The sequence below is a fragment of the Pygoscelis adeliae genome, unplaced genomic scaffold, assembly GCF_000699105.1.
Source record: "Pygoscelis adeliae isolate BGI_AS28 unplaced genomic scaffold, ASM69910v1 Scaffold121, whole genome shotgun sequence".
NCBI classification, from domain to species: Eukaryota; Metazoa; Chordata; class Aves; order Sphenisciformes; family Spheniscidae; genus Pygoscelis; species Pygoscelis adeliae.
The window spans coordinates 8,462,537-8,488,266 of NW_008824359.1; the positions used below are offsets into that span (position 1 = coordinate 8,462,537).

General features: G+C 41.0%; 1 protein-coding gene across 1 annotated transcript in view; it reads left to right on the top strand.

The window, feature by feature from the left end:
- KIF13B (kinesin family member 13B) overlaps nt 1-25,730 on the top strand; it is a 141,233-nt gene that overhangs the window by 38,146 nt on the left and 77,357 nt on the right. Inside the window, exon 4 of the mRNA XM_009319762.1 lies at nt 24,104-24,119. Coding sequence (XP_009318037.1) covers nt 24,104-24,119 — 16 coding nt within the window. The remainder of the gene's footprint in view (nt 1-24,103; nt 24,120-25,730) is intronic.

The following is a 25,730-nucleotide window of genomic DNA, read 5'->3' on the forward strand; positions in this document are numbered from 1 at the left end:
CTGCTGAAACACGTTCTTGCCTGGTAGATCAGTTTGCTGCAAAGGAAGCCGAGTTAGATGAATTACTAATTTTATGGGTTACAGTCAGTTGTTGAATGCTGTAGAGTAGTTGTAACACCAAGCTGGTGTGTGAGGCTGTGTTTGGGAGGCTTGTACGTTGTCCAAACTTTTAACAGAAGCAAATGGTCTCCTCAGTTTTTCATAATGATGCTGGGCAGGATGTCTGTTGAAGGGTGGAAAGATTGGAGAGAATGCCCTTGTTAGGCTTTGTCTTACCCAGCATGTCAGCAGTTCTCTGACACGTTGGTTTTGTCCGTACCTGTGGTTCCTGGGATGTGCTGCACGCCCCATCCTGACTGAGAACCATTGCTGTAGGGGGTGTAAATATATGTACGCACACACTATACCCCTCCAAGTCGCTGGTGTCACCTGCGGTCTGCAGCCACTGTTTCACAGTGCGTCCTGCAAATGTGACAGGCATAAGCTTCTGCTGTCCATCCTTGTGCCACTGAATGCGCATTTCCCTACTCTTCGGAGTCAAGTCACCTTCTTTTTTTCTTGTCCCGTGTTGAGTCTGAATAGCGCTTTTCCCCCCATGAGCTGCTGAATGCAGTGCACTTATTTGAGTTCCAGAAGGCCGGCCCCAACCTTGAGCACATCCTAGAAAGCATCAGAAAAGAGCATCTCCTGACTTCTTGGGTGAAAGCTCCCTTTTTGGAGGGCACAGTTTCTCTGGCCTGGTGTACCTGCCTTATGTGACCACAGATGCCATTCATGTTTTAGTGATTTTGAAGTATCACACAGCTATGAGTTACTTTACCAATAACTTGGAGTATTTCATGGAATCAGTGGAGAGAAGCGAGTACGTGACAGTTTTGTCTGCTGGCTGATGTTTCTCCCTGAAGCTATGAAATAGCTGCAAGTCCCGGAGTTTTATTTTCACCCCCTGGAAGGTTTATCTTGCCATTCAACAGTTGAAACAATGCAGCCACGGAGAACTTCAAAGTGACTTTGCTTCCATAGCAGTGAGATCCAGGCAGAGAAGGTTCCTTCCTGTAAACACTCACTTTTCATGGCTCAAATTCTTTGTTTTTCAAAGTGTCTTTATTAAGAATCACCTATAAATGCTGTCTCCAGGAGTTTGACAGTGCGTATGATCCTCCTGGGTTGTGCTGCGGAGAAACTGAACTACTCTTTCCACATGCTTAGGAAGTTGGATAGCGTGGATTGAGTTGGGTTTTTTAATGTCTCTGTTTTATAACTTCTTATTCCTGGTAATTAAATGTAGGCCTTGCACACAGAACCAACAATGTATATAATATGTTTATCTCATGAATCACTGCTTCAGAATAGCTTGTTCTGTTTTATCAGGTTTTTAATTAGCAGTGGTTGAGGGTCTGATAAAGACAGAAGTCTTATTTTTGATTGTCTAAGACTGCTTATCGCAGTGGAAGATTTACTGCTGATAACTACTGTCGTGTCAGCAACAAAGTGATGCTGGTTTAACATTACTCACTTAAACTGTGAATCCTGCAAGCTGAAAGGTAAATAAGGGGCAATCGAGTTTGAAACAGCAGGGATGTTTTCTAGCTGTCTAAGTGATGTTGATTAATCATATTCTCTATTCCACCTTATCCCACTTGTTTACTGATATTGTCTGCTAATGTGCTGGCACTCGAGACTGTTTTGATACCATGGAGGTTTTGGCTGAGGATGATTGCTGCTCTCATTTGGGGTTCCCTATTTAAGTGGAGTGTTAGTGTTGCAGCTTCCTTGGTAGAAACGTGAAGTGCAGGTTGGTAGACTAATACTTTCTATTTAGCTAAAACCGTAAAACTAGAAAGAATTTTGATTTCTGTCCTTTGGATTTGAAAATGAGGGGTTTTTGGTTTCTTTTGCAGTAGTCATTCTGTAAGAGCAAGACCATTTTCTGTGCTGTAGCCTTGCATGCTTGCTCTTTGCTACGGCATTTTTCGTTCTGGGATTTTATTCCAAACATTCAGTAAACTATTTGTTCCCATCACATAAAACAGATAGTCCTTGTCACATAGCTTTAGGTCAGTACTATGAAATGGCTTTAGATGCTTATCCTTTGTTTCTTAATTCTTTTGATTGGCTTGTTGATGTGGAGAGCTCATGGAAAAGTTTGGAAGTGGAAGACACCTTAGCATAGGACTGAGTATAAAATGTGATATTTTGTGCGTAAGATACATGCCGTCAGCAGGTATTTGTCTCGTTACTTAAATTACCTTGTTTTGCTCAAATACATCTCCACACCATAGGCTTTAGAGTCTGAAGGATCATAAATCGTGAAGTACTTCATGTGCTGGAGCTACCACGTGACTTTCGTGCATGACAGAAAGTGCTGTCATCATCTTGGAAACTTGCAAAGACCTTGTAAGTTCAGCTTAGCACCTTTGAAAGTCTGACTTTGTATCACAAAGACTAAGTGTATGAAAGCCTAAAACTAGAGAAATACAAATTAGGAATTTATGTGTACCATTTTTAACAGCAAAGGTTGTGAACTATTGGAGCAAGCTATGACAGGTAGCGGTGGGCTTTTGTTTGCAAGAATGTTTTTCAGAAGGAGCTATGATGGCCAAACACAAGTTGATGGGTGTAATTGTGTAGCTGGTGTTACAAGGTCAGGTTAACTGTCTAACGGTTCTTTCCAGCTTTATTATCTCTGAATATATAGAGGACGTGATGGTAAGACTTAAAGTATGGTGCATGGTTGTAGTACAGATATAAAATGTTAATTATGTATTGAATTTATGCAGTTTTAATATACTCTAAGTTGTTTGCAATTGCATTTAAGTCAAGTTTTACGTGGGCTGTGTGACAGTGTCTGCTAACCTCCCTGAAGTCTTTGTTTATCTATATTCAATTCAAAAAGCTGGTTGCGTTGGCATGAGCAGCTCCGTGAACAAACCTCAGTTATTTGGTGGCTGAAAGGAAGGCTTCATCTGGGAAAAGGCAGGGCAATACATTGCTATGACATCTTAAGAAATACAGTCTCCCTCCTCTTGCCTTCTTTCTAAAGCCCTTAGATGCTGGACAAAATAACTTGTGTTGTGAAACTCTATTCTTTAGATTGGCATGACAGGCAATAAAACGTGTAGCAGGGAGGGGGGATAAAGAAGGCTCTGAGCTCTGCCTCTGCTGCCAACACATACAGCCTTGGATAAGTTACCGTTCCCCTTTATCCCCTTTATCAAAGGTGGGAACAACGCAAGAGGCTTCAAGAGACTCTCGATGTTTTTCTGTTATTTAAAAAGAAAAAAAGAAAAGCTTCATGTTTAAGTAATCTGCTTTTGAATCATCCATGTGGATTTTGTTGATAGCACAGGTAGCTGCGTTAATGCCATTGAACCAGGTGACAAATGCACTCACAAACCCAAATATTGCCTGATCTAAGGTTTATAAAATTTTAATGTAGATTTTTTTAATCATATCTATATGCTGTGATGGTTCAATGGGACGTGTTTAAGAACGTAAAGCATTATACAACCAAGCGAGTAAGCTCACTGGGCTTGAAAAACTGCCTGCCTCATTGTGTTCTGCTAATTGATAAACACGATCTCTAGGCTCATTCGTTAAACTAAGCAGGGTTATTTTTTAATGAAGGTTTTCTTTGCGTCAAGTACAGGAATGTTTAGATGTGTACTTGTCCATGGTTTTCTTTCTAATGAACTTGTGCTATGAAGGGTTGTATGTTATTTGAAAGGTTTTAGTATTGAATCTTTCTTTTAAGTGCTCACAAGTCGTTGGAAAAAATACATTTAGCAGTTGAACTTAAAAAGCGTTCCTTTGGAGAAGAATAAATAGCTTGGGGAGGATACTAAGAGATCTGATTTTTTGCTGCTAATTTCTATTGGGTTTGCTCAGTGATTTTTAGGCAGGCAAAGTCAATTGCCTGATTTCTGAAAGGAGCATTGGACTTGACACAAGCTAGGACCTTTGAAAGTCTTACAAAAGAGCTTGAGGGTTTTAAACTCTCTCTTTTGGTATCAGAACCCTACTTGAAACTGTATGGCAGCTGAAAAAATCATATTAGGTATTCCTCAAGTTTATAATGTGTATTCATTACAACGAAGCTGTGGGGAATTGCAGCATTGGCAGCGTTTCAAGCAATCTCTTACAATACAGCTTTATGCCTGTAACATATTTTCTCTTCCTTTCTTTTTGCAAGTCATGTTTTAACCAGATTTCTTTCCCTTTCAACTCTGGAAGGCAAATGTAATGTTTGAAACGCTGTGTTGTACTTGGAGAGGCTAGATTTTCCTCTCATTCTGTGGAACAATAAATGGAAACTTGCATGTTTGGAATTGCATGACCCAACTCTTCCTCTGGGAGCATTCAGTCATTAAATTGCTGATGGGAAAGTTAAGAGTTCAAGAGGAAAAAAAAAGAGGTGTAAGGAGGGAGAGACAAGCGAGGGAGGGTCTCTTCAGGTACTTGGTTTTAATATACAGCCAAAGACAATCTGTGTTTTGAAGCTCTTCTGTGTGGGCCAAGTGTCGGTCTGAATTCTTTCCAGCCCTGACTCTTGAGAGTTTCAAAAGCCTGTCTCCTTTTGGTATCACAGTTCTACTTGAAACTGTATCGGCACTACGTGCCTGAACAGTCATACCAGCCGAGAAGGTGAAGCTGCATTCCTACATGCCGCTCCAGTCTTGCATAAATGCTAATTTATGGATTGTATGTTGGGGGTGGAGGGAGAGAACTCTACAGATGCTCCCCCTCCGCCCCTTTGATTTATAATTGTGCCACTTATATAAAGTGCTTTATTCACTGGAGACTGATTTCCTGGTGACTGTAACCAGCACAATAGCAGCGGTGCGTTTCTGTCTCCCCCTCAATCCCACACTACAATAACTAGGGCCGGTACAGGTTGCCAGCAAGTATAAATACCCTCTGCTCGTTCTTTACGTGTTCTAGCAGCGATAACTCATGTCGGTAGTGCAAATCCTGCAAATTAGGACAGCAAACTCCACTTTGCGCTGCAGTTAAGTAAAGCATGGTAAGAAGCTGGTATGAATTGTTACTTAAGCAAAAGAAATTGGGTGTGATGACTTAGCAGTGACACACCGTCTTTAAACATCCTTTCTTCATCCTGTGCTTAAAATAGCACCTCAAATTTCTGTATGACTTTATTTTTATGGGAGCTAGTTATGAGGTCATGGATTACACATTCCAAGAGCATGGACAATTCTAACAAGGTAGAATTGTCATTACAGGAACAGTTATTCTGTTGCTGTAATACGTGTAGAGAGGAATTTTATCGGAGCGTCCCGTTTTTTTAGCATCAAATGACAAAATTGAATATCCAGCATCTTTTCTGTGTTTGTGGTTATGCTTGGACAGGCTCATTCAATCAGCTGCATGAATGAGCACTTAGGGATTTTATAAGCCAGAGTGGCCAAATTATGGTAATTAGACATCTTGTCTATTTTGTTATACTGGCTGCTGAACAGTCATGAGGTTAAAGGAATACTGTCAAGTTGATGAAGGTACAAAAATGGCGTACCTAAAAGCTGTCATTGTTCTGCTGTATATATCTGAATGCTTTGATTTTTAGGAAGTTCTTTCTGCATATGTTTAGTTTTGTGACATCTAGGGGCAGGCAGAAGGGTGCAAATGTGTGGCCTGGTGTGGAAGCCATACGAGCTTATTTCTCTTGTTATTCAGAGTTTATTTCTCTTTTAAATGCTGCCAAATAACTTGACAATCTCCTGAAGTTCGTTTTATACAGTGGGTCACCTGTAATGTTCTAGAAATGTATTATCTCTCATTCTACTGGGTATGGCAAACGTACATCTAATCACAGAAAACTGAATGCAGTAGAGAAATGGATAAGTTCTTAGGGTAGTGCTGCTTATGAATGCCATTGTCTTTTATATGTGCTTTGCTAAATGTGCGCAGGAGAGATGCACAGCTGCCGTAAGACTAGTTTTCTATAAAGAAAAATAATTGTGTTTTCTTACGAGGCTGAGAATTTGATGTGTTAAATCCTCATAATTAAAGCTGCTTCCGAGAAAAAAATGCCGGTTGAATAACAGCAAAATTGGATAAATTAGCTCGTATGTCAAAATCAAGCCTGTGTTCAAAATGAACTCATAGCAGTAGCTGAGGACAAGAAGCCAGTATGCTGCAGCCTGATTTTTGAGGAAAGAACTCAGCTGGAAAATGGGATCTGATCTTTACATGAATATCCCTTGGCTTCTCTTTCCTCTTACGTACTTTGTCATGTGTTACATTTAGTTCTTACGCTGTCCACAGGCTTTTATCTGAAGGTCTGATATTTATTTCACATGCGTTAAGTGGTTTTTTGTCAAAGCAAGCTAGCAGGTCTTTTCCCTTTGCAAAAGTATGCTGAGGGGAGAGACTACTTTTACCCACCACTTTCAGGGCTGTGTTTTGGGGAGAACAACTGTTAACAAATTGTTTCTTTTGCAACACAGGCTTCTGCCTAGAGCAGCTGGCCTTGAACAAACTCCCAACCTGCCTGCAAACTAAGGACTTTCTCTCTCTCGTTTCCTGTTGGCAGGAGGAGGAGGATAGACTAGCATGTCCAAAGGACTTAGTTTCAACCTGTGTTTTTAGGACTGACTGCGGAAGGTGGGCATGGGTGTCACGCACTGTCACTAAAGGGTCTGCAGAAGAAAGGAAGTCTGCTGTCTGTAAACGTAAATTTGTTTCTTTGAGGCTCACAGGTCCTTTAGGAAATTGTTGTGGTTCTATTAAGCGGGAGGAAAAAAGATTGAAAAGCATTTGTAGATGGTATAACAGCTAAATAATGTTACTTCTTTCTCACTATGGCTCCAACCGTTGCCACCATGGCTTGCGTGATACTATTGCCAGCAAGAGCGGGGAATCTGAAAAAGGAAGGTAAAATGCAGGGCTGTTTAAAGTGATTTTGCTGTGGTGTCTACATGTCTCCCTGATCTCAGCCCTGTGCTCCAGATGAAACAGACAATGTGGTAACTCTCAAAGAGGATTTTGGCAGTTGATTCTTCCCCCCGCCCCGTTCAGTTAGGAAATATTAGCTACATGGCTGTCTTTTCCCTTGTGCTGCAGTTTGTCTCTTCAAATACGTGCTAGCTGGTGGTGTATAGCAAACTTCTTTGTCTGTAAACTAATCAGTGGTTATTGCTTTTATGAATATGTGATGGTTCATAGTGGTAGGCAAAGTGTGAGCTCTGTGGAACAGCTAATCCACAAATACACTGTAGTGTATTTTTGACAGGACTACTAGTACATTTTCATGCAATAACTTTTCTTCCTCTCAAACAGAGAGCCGCCTTTTCTGTTCCCACTCCTAACTCCCACCAAAACAGACGCTAGATATTAAAGGTAATGTTTTCTTAAGCAACTTGTGAGTGTAGGTTTTTTTATTTTGTAAGGAAGCAACATGGAACTGAGTTGATGCATCCGCCCTGTTTAGCGGAGTTATAGTCAGGAAAATGTCTACGTGGAAACGAAGACAGTTGCGTTTAACTGCTATACGTGGTCTAACTGTAAAGAATTGCAGTTGCTGCCCATTTGAGTTTCTCTGCTTGCACCACGTAGCATTGGAGCTCGAATGTCATCCCCCTACTTCACTGGGAAGGGATGTCATCTTTTTGGTTACAACCTGATTGTTTCTTTATTACACAACATTTTAAATGGTAATGATACAAACTGGAAGGAGAACAGCTGACTTTCAAATTCCATGTTGAGTTATGTTCCCAACCAGATTGTTAGGTTTTTACAATGTGGCTGGGAAGCTGCTTAGTGAATTTGAGTGGATGATGCAGTAACCAGGGAATCCAGCAGTGACATTTTTAGAAGAGTAGTATATTTGATTAATGATTCTTGTTTTGTCATCCCCTATGAAGTCTTGTATGTTAAGCATTAGTTGTATAGTCTCAAATTAATGGAAAACTTAGTATTTGGCTTTCAGCTTCTCAGAATGGTCAGATGTCTTTTGGTTGTTCAGCTGAACAGTTGCTTCAAACTGTTTGAGAGTAAGTCAGCCCTGTTCATCTGTTAAAATTCCACTATCTTCCTATTTCTCAACATAGATATTCAGAACTGATTTTTGTAATTCAGGATTAACTGCAGGTATTGTTCAGCACATTTGTAATCTCTAAATTTGGTTTTGCATTAGCAAAAATAATGCTTTTCTTGGTGATGTGTATGTTTAATTAAACGGCGTTCTGGAGATACGTGTAGAAACATCTGCTTTTATTATTGTAGGCACTGCTGTGTACAGTGCTAAATCATGATTGTGTCATATGAAGTGCTTTTGCATGTGCTATCCCATATGAATTGCAGTCAAGCAGGCAACAAGTTGCATCTAAAAGCAAGACGTTTCAGTCAGAAGAGACAACCAGCCGGCAATCTGGAAGTTCAAAGTTAGAATTCAGCAGAAACCATCATTTGGCTCCTTTAAGTACACGTGAAACCCTTACGTCTCATTACTGTTTATGAATACCAGCAACTAGCTGTGTAGCCTACACTTGCAGACTTAAAATAGCTTCTTTGCAATGCAAACTTGGCATCAGGAGCTGACAAGTTTATTTGACATCACCTTTATGTGGTTTTTTCAGGAAAATGAATGGCTCCTTAACGTGTATGTGAACTATCATACTATCACGGAAATAATCACTGAGACCACAAAATATTAAACACTTTTCCACATGGCACGTACCACGCTTTGTCTCCCAAATCGTTGGAAAAGGAAAAGAGAAGTTTAAGTGAAACCAGCTGCCTGCTGCTAGCAAGTATCTGGTGCTGGTGGCTACTGTGGAACAAAAGAGGTGTGAGGAGGTAAACATTAGTTCAGACTTTAGGTTGGAGTTGACTTTTTTCTTTATCTTGTTTTAGGTTTCAACTAAACTTCCAGAGTGTCAACTTTTTGCAGAGTATTGTGCCCGAAATGTAACAGAACCCACATCGAACACATGCTACATCCGCATTCGCTTCATGAAGAAATTACATGGCATTTGCTTATAACGGTGGTCTTTCAGTGATGGTAGAATTAGTTTTAAAAGTTGCACGTTTAGGTGAAGAATTTAGCAGTACGAGCAAGAAATTTCATCAGACTACAACAAGGAAATGTGATTGCTTTTTCTGCATTATTAGGGGTTTTTTCCCTCTTTAATTACAATGCTTTATGGCAGAATTGTCTGGTGACACTTTACAGAAACTTTTGCTCTGTAAGTTTTACGAAGGTGAAAACCACCCCTGTACCACCAGGCCACAAGCTGTTCCGAGAGCAGATTCTTCTAGCAAATTCACTGGCTCGGCGTCTTTAACAAATTAATATTTTACAGGGCTATAGCACATGGTCAGTGATGAGGACTGAGCTATTTCTACATTTTCTGCAATGCCCGAGTATGCGGTTTGTATTAATCATTCCTGGCAGTGGGAACCAGCCAGAGGTCTCAGTTTCTGAGTGATCAATTGGTCTGTTCACTAGGACTTTCTGAAAAGCCCGTTTATTATGGCTGAGTTTACAGAAAAGTCAAACGACTGTTGTCATCATCCAGGATGGACATCGTAGATGCTTTAGTCCAGAAAAAGGTTCTGAGCTTTGACTTCACAACTAACATAGGATCTGTCCTGCAGTAGTTCTGCATTTAGTCACTGTGGCTATGTGAAGACTCACTCGTACGTAGTCCTCAGTGCAGTATTTCTTGGTAGCCAGCTCTGTGGTTCCCTGCTCTGCGTGCTATTTTCCCAAATCCATTTTGAGGTTCTTTATATTGTATAAGTGAGGGAGTAGGTACTTAAATAGCTGGATAGCTGCATTCTTGCAGCACAGGACACTTGAACATACAATGAGCTTTTAATTGGCCTGAACTGCGTGTAATACAGCAAATGTGTAATGTCATGAAGAGAACTGTTTTTAATATCTACAGATATAAACAGTTTTTGCTCCAGAAACAGTGTTGTGCAAGGGTTTAAGGCTCCTTTTGGGGTTGGTTTTTTGTGGGTTTTTTTGTTTGTTCGGTTTGGGGTTTTTTTGGTAGGGAGAGGTGTTGAAAGGGATTTCAAAAGAAAAGGCACGCTGGGGAGATAAACAGTTCTGTGTTTAAGAGCAGTGCAGGAAGTGAATAGATGGCATTGCTTGTGGGAAGCTCTTAGAAGTAATTAGTGATAAGAGTGAGGAAGGAGGAAATCTGGTTGGCAGCTGCTGCACATTCAGCAGCGCCTCTGACCTTGGCCTGTAGGTGCTTCGAAGCTGCTGGGGAAAGGTTTGCTGCCAGAGCCGCTGGATTTACCTGAATTGTCTTTGAAAGACTTAGTCAAATCTGCTGAAAACCTGCAGGGTGTAACTTCTCATCATGTGTCTAAAAGCCCTGCATCACTTATTCGGGCATTGTTTAATATATGTGAGATAAGTTGGTGATAGATTGGAGGACTCAGTTGGACTCAATGATCCTTGTGGGTCCCTTCCAAGTTGAGATAATTCTGTGATTCTATGACTCATGTTTGCACTTTTTAGATGCTTAATAAGAGTACTAGGAACAGTCTTCCGTCAGTCTGCCGTAGGGTGGGAATTGTATCCTCCTTGCAAACACTTCTTTGCCCCGCCGTGGGACAACAGAAGACTTGGCAAGAGTGAATGAGTTGTTGGCCAAAGTCCAGAGCCCAGGAGATTGGTTGGCAGGAAAGTACATGGCAGGATTTAGTCTGACATAATTTATTTGGATAAAAGGGATAACTGATGGTGTACGGTGCGTGTTTCACCTTGCTAAATATCTGAATTCCCTTGCCAGAGCTGTGAAATGATAACTTAATCCTTGATCGCTTCTTACAGCGCTGCAGGCCGGGGTCTCTGGAAGAATGTTTTGTCAGCCAAAATATATGTATCGCTTTACCAACCCCAGTTACAATGCCTATTCCAGCTAGCTAATGTCTGAGTTAATTTGTGGCCAGATGCTTTTAAACTATCTACATTGTCGCTTCTGCGCTTGGTACCACTAGTCATGCATCTCCGCTAATGCCTGTTACTGATTCTTATATATTTCCAGCACGAATAAATTACCGACAGTAATGTACAAGCCCTTAAGCAACTGCCAGATTTGCTTTTGGAGGTGATGGGTGTTGGTACGGGTGTTTAATAAAAGAATTTTTTGTACACAAGAATAAATAAAGATCATTGGAACAAGAAGTAGGGAATAAAAGCTTATTCAAAATGCCCTTCCCCATTAAATACTTTAGGATTATCTGATTCCCCAAATGAAAGCTTTCAGTTGGAACACAATGGGCATGAAAGAACCGCAGTGCTTTGAAATAGTTATGTGGTATGTTGACTCAAGAACAGTTCACAAAATATTTCCTACACTTAAAAATGACCACAGTGATTTGCTGAGGTGGGAGGGAGAAGAATAGACAAAGCAGATGTGTAAGTTCATCATGTGGACAAAAGATGAATTTAGGAAATTAAAGGGCACAGAGGAATGCTGCAGCGAATCGGTAGCACTTATTTAGGCAGCAGTAGTTGGGGCTTCCCCCCCCCCCCAAACACTGAAGAAATCGGTATTTTGCAAAGAGAAAGAAATGGAAATGCTGAATATGCAAGCAATGTTTTAGTCCTGTAGCTGAGGACTACTGCACCTGCAGGCTTGTACCTTGTAGTTTTACATTCAGCTGCACCTTGGCTTTACTGTATGCATATTGTGAGCCTACAAGCCTTTCCTTTTCAATCCAAAGATGTTTTTTCGTCTTTAGAACAAGTTCTTGATGCAGATCTATACACTTTCATGCAATTCTAGGTTTAAGCCATTACTTAATTCTGCCTAGAGCACTATGACGTTTTTTCAGCAGTCCAGAGCCATTAGTAGGGCATATATGGGACATGGGAGCTGAGCTGTCATGGTGAAGGCTTGCCTGTAATTTTCATAATATGCTGTATTTTCCCTCTCCTTCTTGGCAAACAGGTCAGTTATAGCTTATTTCCCATCCTCGTGGTGGGAAAAGAGCAGCTGATTTGAATGGTACACTGAGGATAAGGATTTCTCTTCTAGGTCAGGCAGAAGAGCAGCTTGGTGCAAAAATGTTACCCTGAAAAGCAGTAGTCAGAGGGGCTATGGAGGCATCTAGGCTGCTTGTCTTAATGGTTCTTTCTAGTCTTAGTTTCTTTGGGACAAAGATTTTATTTCCTCATGCCAGGTACTCTAGTAGTAAGATTTCAGTCCTCAGAGCTCATTAGAGTTTGGAAAAACGACAGCAGAAAGTAACTCCTCCTTTCTATAGTGGGGATATGGGTAGGTGAGGAAAGCAATCCCTTCTTAACATTGTTCGTGGCAGAACTGTAATCTTGCAGCTGCTGAACTGTTTGAGTGAGTTTGCATAAACGGAGTGCTGGGTAAAAAGGCTTGAAATCTTTGTGAAGAAAAAGTAATGTATCAGTGTATGCCAAAATGCTTCAAATGCCTGTTGACATTCAGCATACGGCAAACGTCAAAGTGGGTATTGATTGCTGCCTGCTTTCTTATCTTCACGTTATCAGTCGAGTTTGCTAAAATGGGTTGGAGGAAAATAGACAGCATTGAAAGAGTTGATCGGGGGGGAGGGAAGGTATGTAGTCTGTGCTCTTGGGAAGAGTGAAAGACAGCATGACACATTTTTCTTTTTTGAGAGATATCAAACACTAATTTTGCCTAAGCTGAATGTTTGAGGCTTCTAATATGCATCAAGATTTTTTTTTTAAGTGCTCTTTTTGAGATGCTGGTGTCTTGACAAGCTGCCGTTCTCAGATTCCTTTTTTACTCGAGTGGTTCAGATGCGTTGTGCTGTTCTTTCACCTCCCAGGCTCCTTGGAGGTCGATGGGAGGTTTGAGCTAGAGTACATAGATATTGTGCAACAACCTCTGGCTTATCACTGTGATCATGAAATCTGTATGTGCTGAAGTAAGGAAATTTGGGCGGTTATACTGAACTGTGGAGGCAAGATAAATAGCTTCTATGCTAATAACCAACCCTTCTTGCCTTCAGCTCTTATCTTTCCCCTCCACACATAACTAGATCAACATCATTTGTGGTTTCGTGTGTGTGTGTAGTTTTAAATACTGCTTGAGTTCCTAATTTGGAGTTGGATCCAAAACAGGCCATGAATAGACTTGCCACATGAAAATAACGCTTTGTTTAGCAGCTGCCCATTTCTGGAGGCACCAAAAATGACTCTGAGGTATAAAGTTTTGCACTGTGCATGTGCCCAGAACTGCCCGCTTCAACAGCTGAAAGCCCAGTGATGCTGAAATTGCACTGAAATTCAGAGAGTAAGTGGACACTATAACCAATGAAATTCCCAACCTTGCAAATACATTGTGTGTATACCAAACACAACATTAAGACTGATTTATTTACAAAATGTGGCCACAAGCAATGTTCTCTTTTGAACTGCAGCCATTTCAAAAGGAACCTGCTTGCTTAGTGGCTGGTGGACTTGCTAAAGAAGTTGGAGAAGTGAGTCCATGCGTCTTTTCAAATAGGCATTGCCCTTTCCAAAGAGAGGAGGATGTACTTTTCCCTTGAAGACACGGCAAATTCATGGAGCCAGAAAACAAAGTGAAGGAGATAGTATGACATTATTTAGACTACCAAGCTGGAAGGTGTCTCCCCAGTTGCAGTCTTTGTGATTATCTAACATAAATTACATGGACAATCATGAGATAAATGATTGTAAGTTCTTTGGGGATGTGGTCTTTACAGCAGAAAATATATGGTAGCAGGTATTAAAATACAGAGCTTCTTCACGGCCTAAGTAATTCAGTGGAAGGAGAGTAGATAGGGAATTAGCAAGTACTCAGAGGCAATTAAGCGTAGGAGAGGCACCTCTTCTACACATTATGTTTAGAGGGAGTTAGTGCATATTTAAGAGAAATTGGAAACATTACTAAAATTTTTTGAATGCTCTTCATAAATCATTTGTTTCCCTGGGTTGAAGAGTCCTTACAGTAATTTCTGTAAATTTCTTGCAACGACTGCCTGCTTAATATGAGGGTGACGAGCTTGTGGGCTACTCTGGAGGCTTGGAGCCGCCATGGCTGCAGATCCTTTCATACTCCTGTGAATGGCTCTTGCTCTTTATCATGGACTGTTCTTTTTTTTTCTTCCCTGTTTGAAGCAGAGAGGTGCTGAAGTAGGTTCTCTTTTTGTCAAATGCTATTGGGTGCACACGTTTGTGTATAGGTACGTGTGTGTAAATATAACCAAGTCTGTGGAAAAACATCAACTCTCTTCCAAAATGATTCTGGATGATGTATTTGTGTTTTCAAGGAAGACAGACAAACTCAAACTGGTTTTAGGTAGAGGCTCTAATGAGTTTATGAATGGATGGTACAGCTGGCTGATCTACAAAAGGAGGAAATGCTGGGCTTGGTGGAACTGAAAGAGTTCTTAAAATACCCTTTCATCGGTTAAAACATTTTGTTCTCATTCCTAGGTGCTCATGAAGGACTTCTCTCTCCCCCCACCCCCCTTTCCCACCTTTATTTTCTACTTCTAGCTGCCAGTAGACTCCCCTTAGAAATTTCTGTGGATGTCAACATGTTTTTCTTTCTGAAGTGAGGGAGTGTTGACAGTTCTCAAATCCTGCACAAGGGAAGTGAGCAAGGAAGAGGCCTGGGGAGGTTGTCTGGTGCAGTTTCTGTTGGTGGAGGACGTACTGGCATTGGTTTGGCTTGTTCCCAAATTTTACCCTTTTGCTGAGCCTGGAAGAATGTCCTGGTTTTGGCTGGGATAGAGTTAATTTCCTTCCTAGTAGCTGGTACAGTGCTGTGTTTTGGATTTAGGACAAGAACAATGTTGATAACACACCCATGTTGTAGTTGTTGCTGAGCAGTGCTTACACTAGTCAAGGGCTTTTCAGCTTCCCATGCTCTACCGACTGAGCAGGCTGGAGGGGCACAAGAAGCTGGGAGGGGGCACAGCCAGGACAGCTGACCCCAACTGGCCAGAGGGACATTCCATACCATGGGACGTCATGCTCAGTACAGAAACTGGGGGAAGCTGGCCGGGGGGGCCGCTGCTCGGGGACTGGCTGGGCAAAGCTCACCGGGGGGGCAGCAACTGCACTGTGTATCACTTGCTTTGTATAGTATTATTTTTATTATTATTATTCAATTATTAAACTGTTTTTATCTCAACCCACGAGTTTTCTCACTTTTACTCTTCCAATTCTCTCCCCCATCCCACCGGGGCTGGGGGGGAGTGAGCGAGCGGCTGGGTGGTTCTCAGTTGCCAGCTGGGGTTAAACCACAACAAAGAAAAACCATCTTGCAACAAGGAATTGTGGTAAGCCTTGAGATCATGTTGAAGTGAGAAGAGTGAGACAAGTCTTTCAAAAATATTGCTGTAGGCTGCTGTAGCTAACTGAAAACAGACACAAAAAAAGTTGTTTTGAAAGATTTCACCCCCCCAGGAGACCTCGTGACAGGTCCTCTGCCCTGGTAGCTCTGCTGTAAATGCACACACAAACTCATACACTGAAGTGAAAACCACTTTTATAGGCAGAAGGCTGTAGAAGTAGGGCATGGCTATTTGGTGTTGGAAAGGCTCAGAAAGAAAAAAAAATCTGTATTAAATTTATGGTGGAAATTCTCTTTGTGTTTAAAGAAATTTTCTCATTGTTTTGTGAATGTGCTTAGTGTATTTAATCTCGAAGAGTTGAGGAAAGTTGCTGATAGAGAATTTAATTGTTTGTGGTCACCTTTTTGAGCTCTCCTAAATCCCACCTGCCACCCAAGGAAAAAATGTAGGAAAGCCTACATTTTAAAAATAGGCATTTTAAAATCTTACAATGAAGAAGGTAGAGTTAAGGAGGTCTAACCACAGTTGTTCCTTCTCTGCACTTACCTTTGCGTTAGACAACTTGCACTGTGTGTTGAACGATGAATTGTCAACTTGCTCACAAAAAACATAAAAAAAATTCAGAATGGTAGCTGTTCTGAAACTGGGGCTTCATAACACGGTTTCTGCTTTAATTGCAAATTAACTCTGCATATTGACAGGATCGAGGGCTAACAGTGTGAACAAAACCTTGAACTGGGAGTCTTGGATCCTCTTGGAAATAAGGAGCTTGCGGCTTGGGGAAAGTGAAGGGGACAGGCTGAAACTCATCTAATTGGAAAGTAAAATGCTTTTTAAAAACAAAAATCCCCCCCAAAACAACTGTCGCTTCTGAGTGAAAAAGTTCTGCATGTGTATGTTTTCAGGCAATAGTTTAGTAGGAAGAAAAAAAATTAGCTATTAGGTTCTAATACCACAGCCAAAAGGGTTTCCTGGGTTTTTTTGCGGGAGAAGGGAAGTACAGAATCAGCTGTTTGGTGCCGCGACATTTGGGGTAGCTCTGGTGATAATCCTGAAGAATTCCAAGTAAGATACCAGACTCTGCTCTGTTGAGCTTGTTTCATTCTTCATGCAGTCATACTGTTGAGGGGTTTGTTTTGGTTTGGTTTTTTTTCTGATTACAAGCATGATGAAGTCATTCTAATGGCACAGTTATTCTCATACAACCGCTGTTTGTACAGACTCTGTTGTGCCACTGAAAAAGAGCCAGACTGTTTTCCCCCTTCTGTAAAATAGTTACTGAAATTATCTTTACAACATGTAATTATGTCCACATCAGGAAGGCTTTTCTACACAATTATCCCAATAGCTGTTTTACCAGGCGGAGAGATTTTCCTCCAAAATACTTTCCAATGATTTGGTAGCCTGCAATACGGCTCTCCTTTTCGAGGTCTCTAACTTTAGATTTATCCTATATGTCTGTGGCTTGTGTGGGCATTTTAACGACTGCTTTTAGTGTAAACCCTGTGCGTTGCATAGTGTACAGTAGATCGTTCTAGGATTAATCCTGTATAACGGTGACCTGGCTTTTTAGCCCCTGCCTTAAATTAAAGGCTATACTGGATGAGAGTGCTGTGCGTATAGATGCCTGCATTAGTTGCTGCTGTAGAACGAGGTTATCCTATGTGGTTCTGTACACCTATACACATCTACGGGCACACATGCTGCGCTGTCTGCCTCTTCGGGAGCTCATCACACAGCTCCTGGGCTGGCTGGAGATCACATTTGACTGAAGCAAGTTGTGCGGTTGTCCCAGAGGTAGAACAGGTTTTCTGCCAAATCCCCGGGCTAGGACCGTCGTGTTTCCATCTGGAGATCTATCGGTGGAGTTAACAGGCTGCCAAATCATAAGAGGGCTTTTTTTCCTCCCTCCCATGGTTATAAAATGGTAGCTACATCAGGAGCTATTAAAAAATATTGAAATTCACAATAGTAATTGAAAGTTTGGGTACTAGCTGTTCTCTAGAGCACAACAGTATCCTGACATCTAAGTGTTTACAACAAAAGGATAAAGTTGTAATCCCCTTGTCATTACACAAGCTTTGTGGGATACATGCACCACTTGAATGTGGTCAGGACTAAGCAGGTTATTGTACTAACAATACAGAAAATTTAGCTCCGAGCTAGAAAACACCCCAAACCCACAAAGCTGCTGTTCAGCCCAAGTTCTTGTTTTTTGGGGCTCGCTTTTTTTTTTGTGAGTGAGCTGGCAAAAATTAGTTTTGTCAGTAGAAACTAAGTAACTGCCAGCTATGCCTGGAATGCCTTGGAGCACTGGAGGAATTTTCCAAGTAACAGTGATTACCTTTGTTCCTTTTAGCTACACAAGTTTAGGCTTTGAACTGTGTATGCTCTTTCACATTTTTTTTTTTTTTACGTATTTGGGGATTTTGTTTTAAAGAGACTGTTTCTGCTCGCAAAAAATCTTTTGTTCGAATAGGGCAGCGTGGTTTTCTCCCAAAGAGCTCAGTATTTCTATGGAGGTAAAATCGAGACTCCGTGAGAATAGTGTTAATTGGTGGATATCATCCAGAAATTGGAGGCTAGTGGGACTCAGCATTTTGATACCACTTGGGTAAGTTTACCCACTTGGGTAAGTGGTATCAAATGGGGGAAAGAAAGGAAAAATAGGGAAAAAAAAATTTATAAACTGTTAAACCAAACAACCTTAAGCACTTTGTCTTCTGAAATATTCTGGGAAAATGGATTTCTAAGTATCGTAGGATAAAGAAGCCTGAAGTGATCAAACTCAATTTAGTTGACGTTTCCTCTCATTGTATACCTGGCAGCAGCAAAATGTGTTGCAAGCTGTGTTTGTCTGATATGTGGAAAGAGAGGAAACAACTTCTCAATGAATTCTACTATTTCTTCTCAGTTGTCACACTGATGTCTTTCAATTATGTCTATGCTAGTAAAATAATTAAATGTATTGTCTAAATTTTATGTTACTGCTGGCTGGCTTTCTTTTATGCCAGAAAAGAAATTCTGCAGCTGAAATTTAAACAGTAGAACTCTGAACGTTGCAGTGTCTTTTTTAACTAACTGCTGGCTCTTCAAAAATCCTTGTTCTGAATCCTTTATTCATATAGAAAAAAAAAATACTACGAATTAAAGGATCTGCTTCAGAAAGATAGCTGGGGTCCCAAACTTCAAACAAATGCAAGATCTTCCAGATTTTTTTTTTTTGTGTGCCTACATCCTTATCTGGTGTGCCTGAAGTTGTCTGCCCTGAGACTTGCTGATGCTAGAGCTCTTCAGTAATTCCTACGCTGCTTATCAGCTTCTCCACACTAGGAAGCTCTTGTAATACAGTGCAGGATATATTTGCTTCTTCGCGGTGGAAAGTAAACTTGAAAATCATAAGCCTGATATTTCAAAATAAAAGACCGCAAAGTAGTAGTTTGTTAAATCCTGCCTCCTGTTACAGGTAGGTATCTAGCACCGAGACAGTGTGAGCGATGCACAGGTCCTTTTGGTATTCAGCTCCATCTGTGCCCAGTATTTACCCTCCGAGATATAGCTAGGGGTCAAGCTCAAAAGTCTTGTTTGAAGGATGAGTTTTCTTGAAAAACCTTCAGTCCATGAAAGCCATTACCTTTTGACCCATCACTCTTCAAACAGAGCCTACATTTGCTTAGTGAAGCTCTGTGCTAAGGTTCTGTGAATGTGATATTTGATTTTTCTGAGGTGTTCCCAAGCATCCTTACCCTGCTGTGTTTGAGCAGGGAAGCTCATGGCAGGTGAGTGAGTGAGAAGGAGCAAAGGAAAACACTGTACAGAAGCTACAAAAGAAATTAAGTATTATAGTTCAAGGTTTTTCATACAGGTACTATTTGGGGCATACTTAACCAGGGAAAGGAAGGAAAGAAAGATCTGTGAGGACAACTAATTCTGTGCCCAGTGTAGCATTAGTTATTTGGTTCCAGGGAATAGCTGAAATACGATGCAGTTGTGCATTTGCGTCAGAACCCAGCATGGTTATTGTGCTGCTTTTATCTGCAACAAATTATTAATAAAATCACCGAATGGCTGAGGTTGGAAGGGACCTCTGGAGGTCATCGGACATTTGTCCTTTAGGTGCTACGCTACGGTTTCTTTCATTTGACTCGATACCAAGAGCAGCTCTGGGCCGCCTCGTCCTGTTGTGTTGATATTCCCAAGTGCACCGAGTGAGAGTGAAGGCGTAGTTGCAACATAGCATTTCTCGTCCAGATTTGCTTGGAAGTGTGGGGCGGGCCTCGTGGACATGAGTGTTATAACAGGGTCTGTGAATGTGGGGTACGAACAGTTTACTTGATACTAGATTTGAGAAGTATCAGAAACACAGTGGTTTGGACTATATCTGTACAAACTTTAAAAAGAATAAACTTGCTACAAAGTTGAGTTGTTCCTGCACCCAAAGGATAAATTACTGTGACACCACGATGGCAGCTTGACTTTTAATAAAATGTGTGTGAATGCAAATTGATTTAAGGCAAGCCAACTCAGCCGGGAGCATAAAGACGTGGCCTTACAGAGTGATCGCTGGGAGACACTGACACCTTTCTGCTGCTAAGCCCCAGGTAGTTTTTCCCCATCAGTATGTTTTTTTTTTCTAGTTGTGTTTTTAGCTACTTTCTGGAGTTTATGCTGAGGAGCAGTGCGTGCTGAAGGGCATAAAATAGCACTAATTACGTTGGAATTTGGTATGCTTGGTTTTGCAAAGGTTATAGAAGATTGAAAGTGGAAAGCAATAAAAATTTCTGGGGATTTGCTGGGACTTCCCTAATTCATAGTTACTGTTGTAGTTGTTCCCTCTCCCCTTTTTTTAATCTGCAAATTCTTATTATATTTTGCTTTTCCAGAAGCTTCTGAAAATGATAAAATGTAATGTTTCAACTCCATAAATCCAGTGTAGCCTTGCGCCACTGAGCAGTATCAGCCAAATTTATAGTTTGGATGTTGTTGCGGTTGCTGCTGGCATAGGAAATGTTCTTTAAAAAAAAAAAAAAAAAAAGAATTGTCTGGCTTGTCAGATCATCTCCTGCAGCCTCTGTACCTCTTTTCCCTGCTTTCTGACTTGCCGCCTCCCACCTTTCTCCTCCCATTTGCCCCATCTGCCCCTTTCTCATTTAGGCAAGAAGCAGGATGTGCTGTGACTGATTTAGAGCATGTGCTGATTTGCCAGCTGGCCGCTGTCTCGGAGCCGTTGGGTCAGCCAAACAGAATAGATAAGGTCTGAGCTATCCTTGCCTCTTCCCACTAATGTTTCACCTCTACTGATTTGCTGTGGTGTTTTCCCCACGAGATTTGCAAAATCTCAAATATACTTAAGGTCACTACACCTTCCCTCTGCTTTTGAACCTGGAAAGCCAGAGTGAAAACTGATCTGTGATATTACTAAAATAGCACTAATAGCTATGGCTGAACGAAGTAGTTTATTGTGCTTGAATATATCATTTAATTGTTGGAGATTCAATTCTTTTTTAAAAAAACAGAAGCAATAGTGGTGTTGGACGTATACTGATGGTCTCAGCTGGGAAGTGCTCTGGTTTTATCCACTGTTTAAATTGTGCATAAGATCTGTGAAACCATTAGCATTTTTATATGAAAGAAAATGTGTCTTGGTCAAGAAGCTTGTACCGTGTCAGAGCTAGCTTAAAAAGAAATGATTACTCAGGGCTGCTTGTCTTCATTCACTCTTGAAACGACATATATATTCACTTAGCTGCAACAAATAAAATAGTAAGAATTGTAGGCAGTTGTTTCAGAGTATTCTCTTTCTCCTTTCTTAATTTTAGAAACCCTAGATACATTAGATTCCCCCTACTTCTGTTCAACATCGAGTTGAAAAAAGATAAAAGAGGGGAGTTGGCGAAGGAAAGTCCTGTCAGTCTGGATTCAAGTGAAAATATGTAGCTGAAAACATCTTAATGACATCCTTCGGTAGCTGAAAGATAAGTTTTCCCTTCCTGTCCTGGATGTTTCTGCTGCATTTGAGATAGATGTGAATTATTGGCTGTCAGCCGAGGGACGATAGCAAGTCCTGCCTGCATCTCTGAAATGGCAGTGTCCTTGGGGGAAGCTGCCGGATAGCTGCTGGACGGGTGCTTTAAGAGTCCTGCAACGATCATTTTGCTGTGTGCTCCTTTTCACTCTCTGCCTTGCAGACTCTGGTTTTGACCATGGGTTTTGGTGCGAGCAGTTTGCAGGTGACACAACTGTACATGATCTTTTCTGCTTTAGAACTACTCGTGATTCTTTACTATTCATTATGATTACAAGTTGCCAATATTAGGATCCTCGGGGTTTTTTTGCCAATGCCAGCCTTGACCATAAGAAATGTTGTTTGTGTACGTTGCTGTCATCGGTGTTTCGTTGTAGGAGATACTTCCCCGCTCTGTAGGTGATGCTGTTGCTTGGCATTTACCTTTTCACCTCTGGGATGGACTGTAGCAATGTACTGTACTTGGGCATGGAGCCTTCTTGAAACACCCGGCACTTCCAGTGTGTGCTTGTAGCTAAGCAGGCTGCTGTGGGTGCTGTACCTATTAATTTCCAACAGGATTTCGAATCAGGCTGAAAATCTTTTCATGTGTTTCTGGGCTCAGCTATTGCAGCGCGCAGCTGCAGCGCTAATGGGTTCATATGCGCACAGCACGATGCTGCGTAATACAGTACGCACCCTTCACGCTTTCCTTAAGGAAACATTTGTCTGATTTATTCTCTTGGTCCAAATTACACAGAACAAGCTATGGCTCCAGATAGCTGTGCTGTATCCTAAATGCTGTACGCTGGGTTTCTTAGGTGTAGGCCTTCCATTTGCTCGTGTTTAGATTAAGCGAGGCTGCGAGACATGGTTTTGTGTGTTTGTGCAGCTCTTTAGAAAATGAGATATTTCATTTAAGACCTTTAGTCTGAACTAAGCTTGATGATTTACATAGCCTAGCATAATCCATCCTCTTAAAATTGTATGTGTGATAGGACTTCTGAGATTATATCCTTATTGCTCCTTTAATCCAAATACTCAATAATATGTCCTGTATTGAGGGCTGGAAAGATCAACTGCATTGTCGCAATATAATCCTGCCTTGGAACTGGGCTGGGGAATATGAGCACAACTGCTTGCTGAATTAAGAGCAGCGTCACATCTCTGAGTGCTACGCTCAACCTCAGAATCCAGGCTTGCTATTCTCTTTGTTTTACAACGAGAATGATCTTCCTGTAGGAATAGGAATAGGAATAAGCCTGCCTTGTAAGCAGGAGCACCCCTAAAAGCCACTTAGCAGTTTCCAGTGAAGTCCTTCAGCAAAATGCTCCACTAGCATCTCAGAGCACTGAAAGCCAACAAAATGCTCTTGCGTCTCTCAGTAATCCAGACGGGCTCTCTGGTGTCTTCTGTGTCTGGATCAAAGCCCTGGTGAAGGAGATACCCTCTATGCACCTCCGTATCTACAACCCACCCAGGAGCAACAGAGACAGTTGAGAGTCTGCACCAAGCACGCTGCCAAGGACCTTGGGAGAGCTTTTATTCAAACTTAGCCAGATGGCAGGGGGAAAAGTGGTCATGTTGTTATTGTTTACTTGAATGACCCTGCGACACGGCTGTCATGGGGTAACCTTGACTTAAATGATCATCCTGTGTAGCGGGTCACGCCGACTGCTCTCCAAAGTCACCCATCGTTCCTGTTACGTCAAACAGATATGCATATTAGATCCAAGCCTGAGTAAAAAGAGATGATGGACTTGCTTACTAAATAGTTATTTTTGAGAGATAATGCTGAGAAATTACTATTTTTGAACTCGCTTCTCAACCCGTATGAGCAGCAAGAACTCTGAGAGTAATCTTATATGGCTCCCATGTTTGTCTTCCGCTCTGTTCACAAGAAATCAGTGATGCTTGTCACAGACTTTACTTGTTACTGATGTCAAGAGCTTCCTAATCTCAATTTGGAAGGTCCAGGACAAAGAGAATATCGGTTCTTCGTTGTTGTGTGTTTGCTGCATTTCTCCAGTCTTCTGTATGTGGGAAGATTGGTAACCTGCTGTCGGGGCATTGACTGATGCTGTGCTGTTATTTTAAAGGTCACTCCAGTAATTTTGTACTTTTTGTTAAAAAAAAAAAAAAAACCACTCCACACACACACCCCTCCCCAAAAAAACCCCAACCCAAACAACCTGTTAAATTATGCACATAACAGATTAAAGGAATTGCTATTCTCTGCTCATTCTTTTAGGGAAACAAATGTTTGCTCTGCTGTCCCAGCAACTGTGAGAGAACTGAGCTGGGCAAGTCCAAGGGTTGGACTCTGAAATTTCCTCTTGAATAACTCTCCTAAAGTTCCTGTTCAAGTGGTTTTGAAAATTTTTACGTTGCTTGGGTACTTTGTTTTTAAGAGACAGCGACACCCACAAAACTAGAGAGAGAGGTGTCACAAGGGAAAAAAAACTGGGAGAGAATGAGGAAGAGATGGTGGCAGCATGAGGAAAATTGGCGGCTTTGAATTTAAAATCAACTTATTCAGAGCAGCATCTCAAATCTTACTCTTGAAAAGAGGTAAGCATTGGTTTATAAAACGACTTGGGATCTGTAAGCAAGGAGGGATCTGAGGAGAGAAATGAACTTTTTAAATACAGCATTCCAATGATGAGGTACAAAATGATAGAGTAATTAAGCTGAAATCACTACAACTAACAGTCTTTGTTTTTCTTTTGCCTTTCTTTTTCTTACCCCAACCCTATACCACATCCTTTCCGCTCCTGATGCTTCGGGGAGCAGTAGGACCCAACCAAAGGTAAGGGCTTTTATTGCACGTTAAATCAGCTTGTGAAAAATTGTCGTATCACTTAGTCAGCCTTGGGTTATCCAAATATTAAAAGCATTTTGAAAAACAGCTCTGTAGTCGATCAGCTGTTGAGTAAGAAACTCGAAGCATCTCCTTGGTGCAGAAAAGCCCTGTACAGCCTGTGCCAAAAAATGAGTCACAGGAACAAATGAGAACATACATACTCAGCATTACAGCCTGTGAATGGAAGAGTACTTGTTATTTGTGGGCTTTTAAAAGCATTTTCTGGTATTTGTGTTAAAGCAAATTCATTTTGTTGTTATGGCTTATGATCCCATGACTCTGTATTTGGTATGCAGATATCTATCTCTACCCTAGCATATCAGGATTCGGCTTCATTGATGTGGTCATATAGCCAATGATGTTTTATCAAATGCTCTGAAGGCGTGAGATGTTATAATAATATGCTTAATTGTATAATAAATTCAAAGAACCAAAAAACCTTAAATAAACAGGCTGTTGTTTCCTCAGTTAGAGGATGTAAAATAACCACTTTTATCTTTCGATGCTGGGACATTAATGTAGTATAGGGGCAAAAAAAAAAAGCAGTGTATTTTTGAAGATAAGTTATGTAAATTTCAAGGATTTTGCTATACTCAGCATTTTCATAAACGTAGGTAGTAAGTTTGGATGTGGTAGTATGGATTTTCGACTCCTGCATAATTTTTCTAATTATTTTAGGTAGTATAAATACTTGAGGAAGATTTGCTTTATTGCTCCATAAGTCCTTAAATGATTTTTCAGATTCCATGATATGATCTGTTAGGAAATGCTATAACTGAGGTAATTCACTACAGACTCAGTATTTCTTTTTAGGGTTTTCTCATTATTAATATAGCTATGATGCAACATATTTTGTTCCTACAATCTTTACGAGTTAAGAAATGTTGAGTTTGATTACCTATGCAGATGCTAGTTCATGGTTAGTGCCTTTAGCCTATAGACAACAGACTTCACTAAAATGGAATGTGAAAATGTGTTAACAGATAAAATGAAATTTTCAGAAATAGTGGAATGAGGTGATGTGAGATGCTGACATGGTGCGCTTGCTCCATGATGCTTGCGCATCGCTCCACCGTGATCTGAAGTGATGCCAACGTTAGCTACATAGCAGTACAGAACGTCTAAAGGGGAAAGAGCAGCCTTCATTAAGCTTAGGGGAGAAATAAACAGCCAAAGAGCAACACATTGTCCTTCCCTGTTCTTATATCCTACAGAGTAAATTTTGCCTGTGTGAATGTAGGTCAGATATTGCCCTGGATTTTTTTTCTTCAAATACGTATCCAGGGGAGTTGTTTTTGCAAATGCCCGTTTTTGCAGCCTGAGGTCCCAAAATATGCACTGTCTTATCGGAGATCGGCTTTCATGATGAAAGGTGCCTGTGGACCTTTAAATGGATTTGCCACAAAATTGAAACTTTTCTATTTAAAAAGGTTATAGTGCTACTCTTCTCATGATAAAACTGGTTTGCTCTATATTGTTTTTTACAAGTATTAGACTTTGGTGACGACTTCTTCTGTTTGTCAGCAGTATAAAAATATATACTCCTCTTGTAGGGAA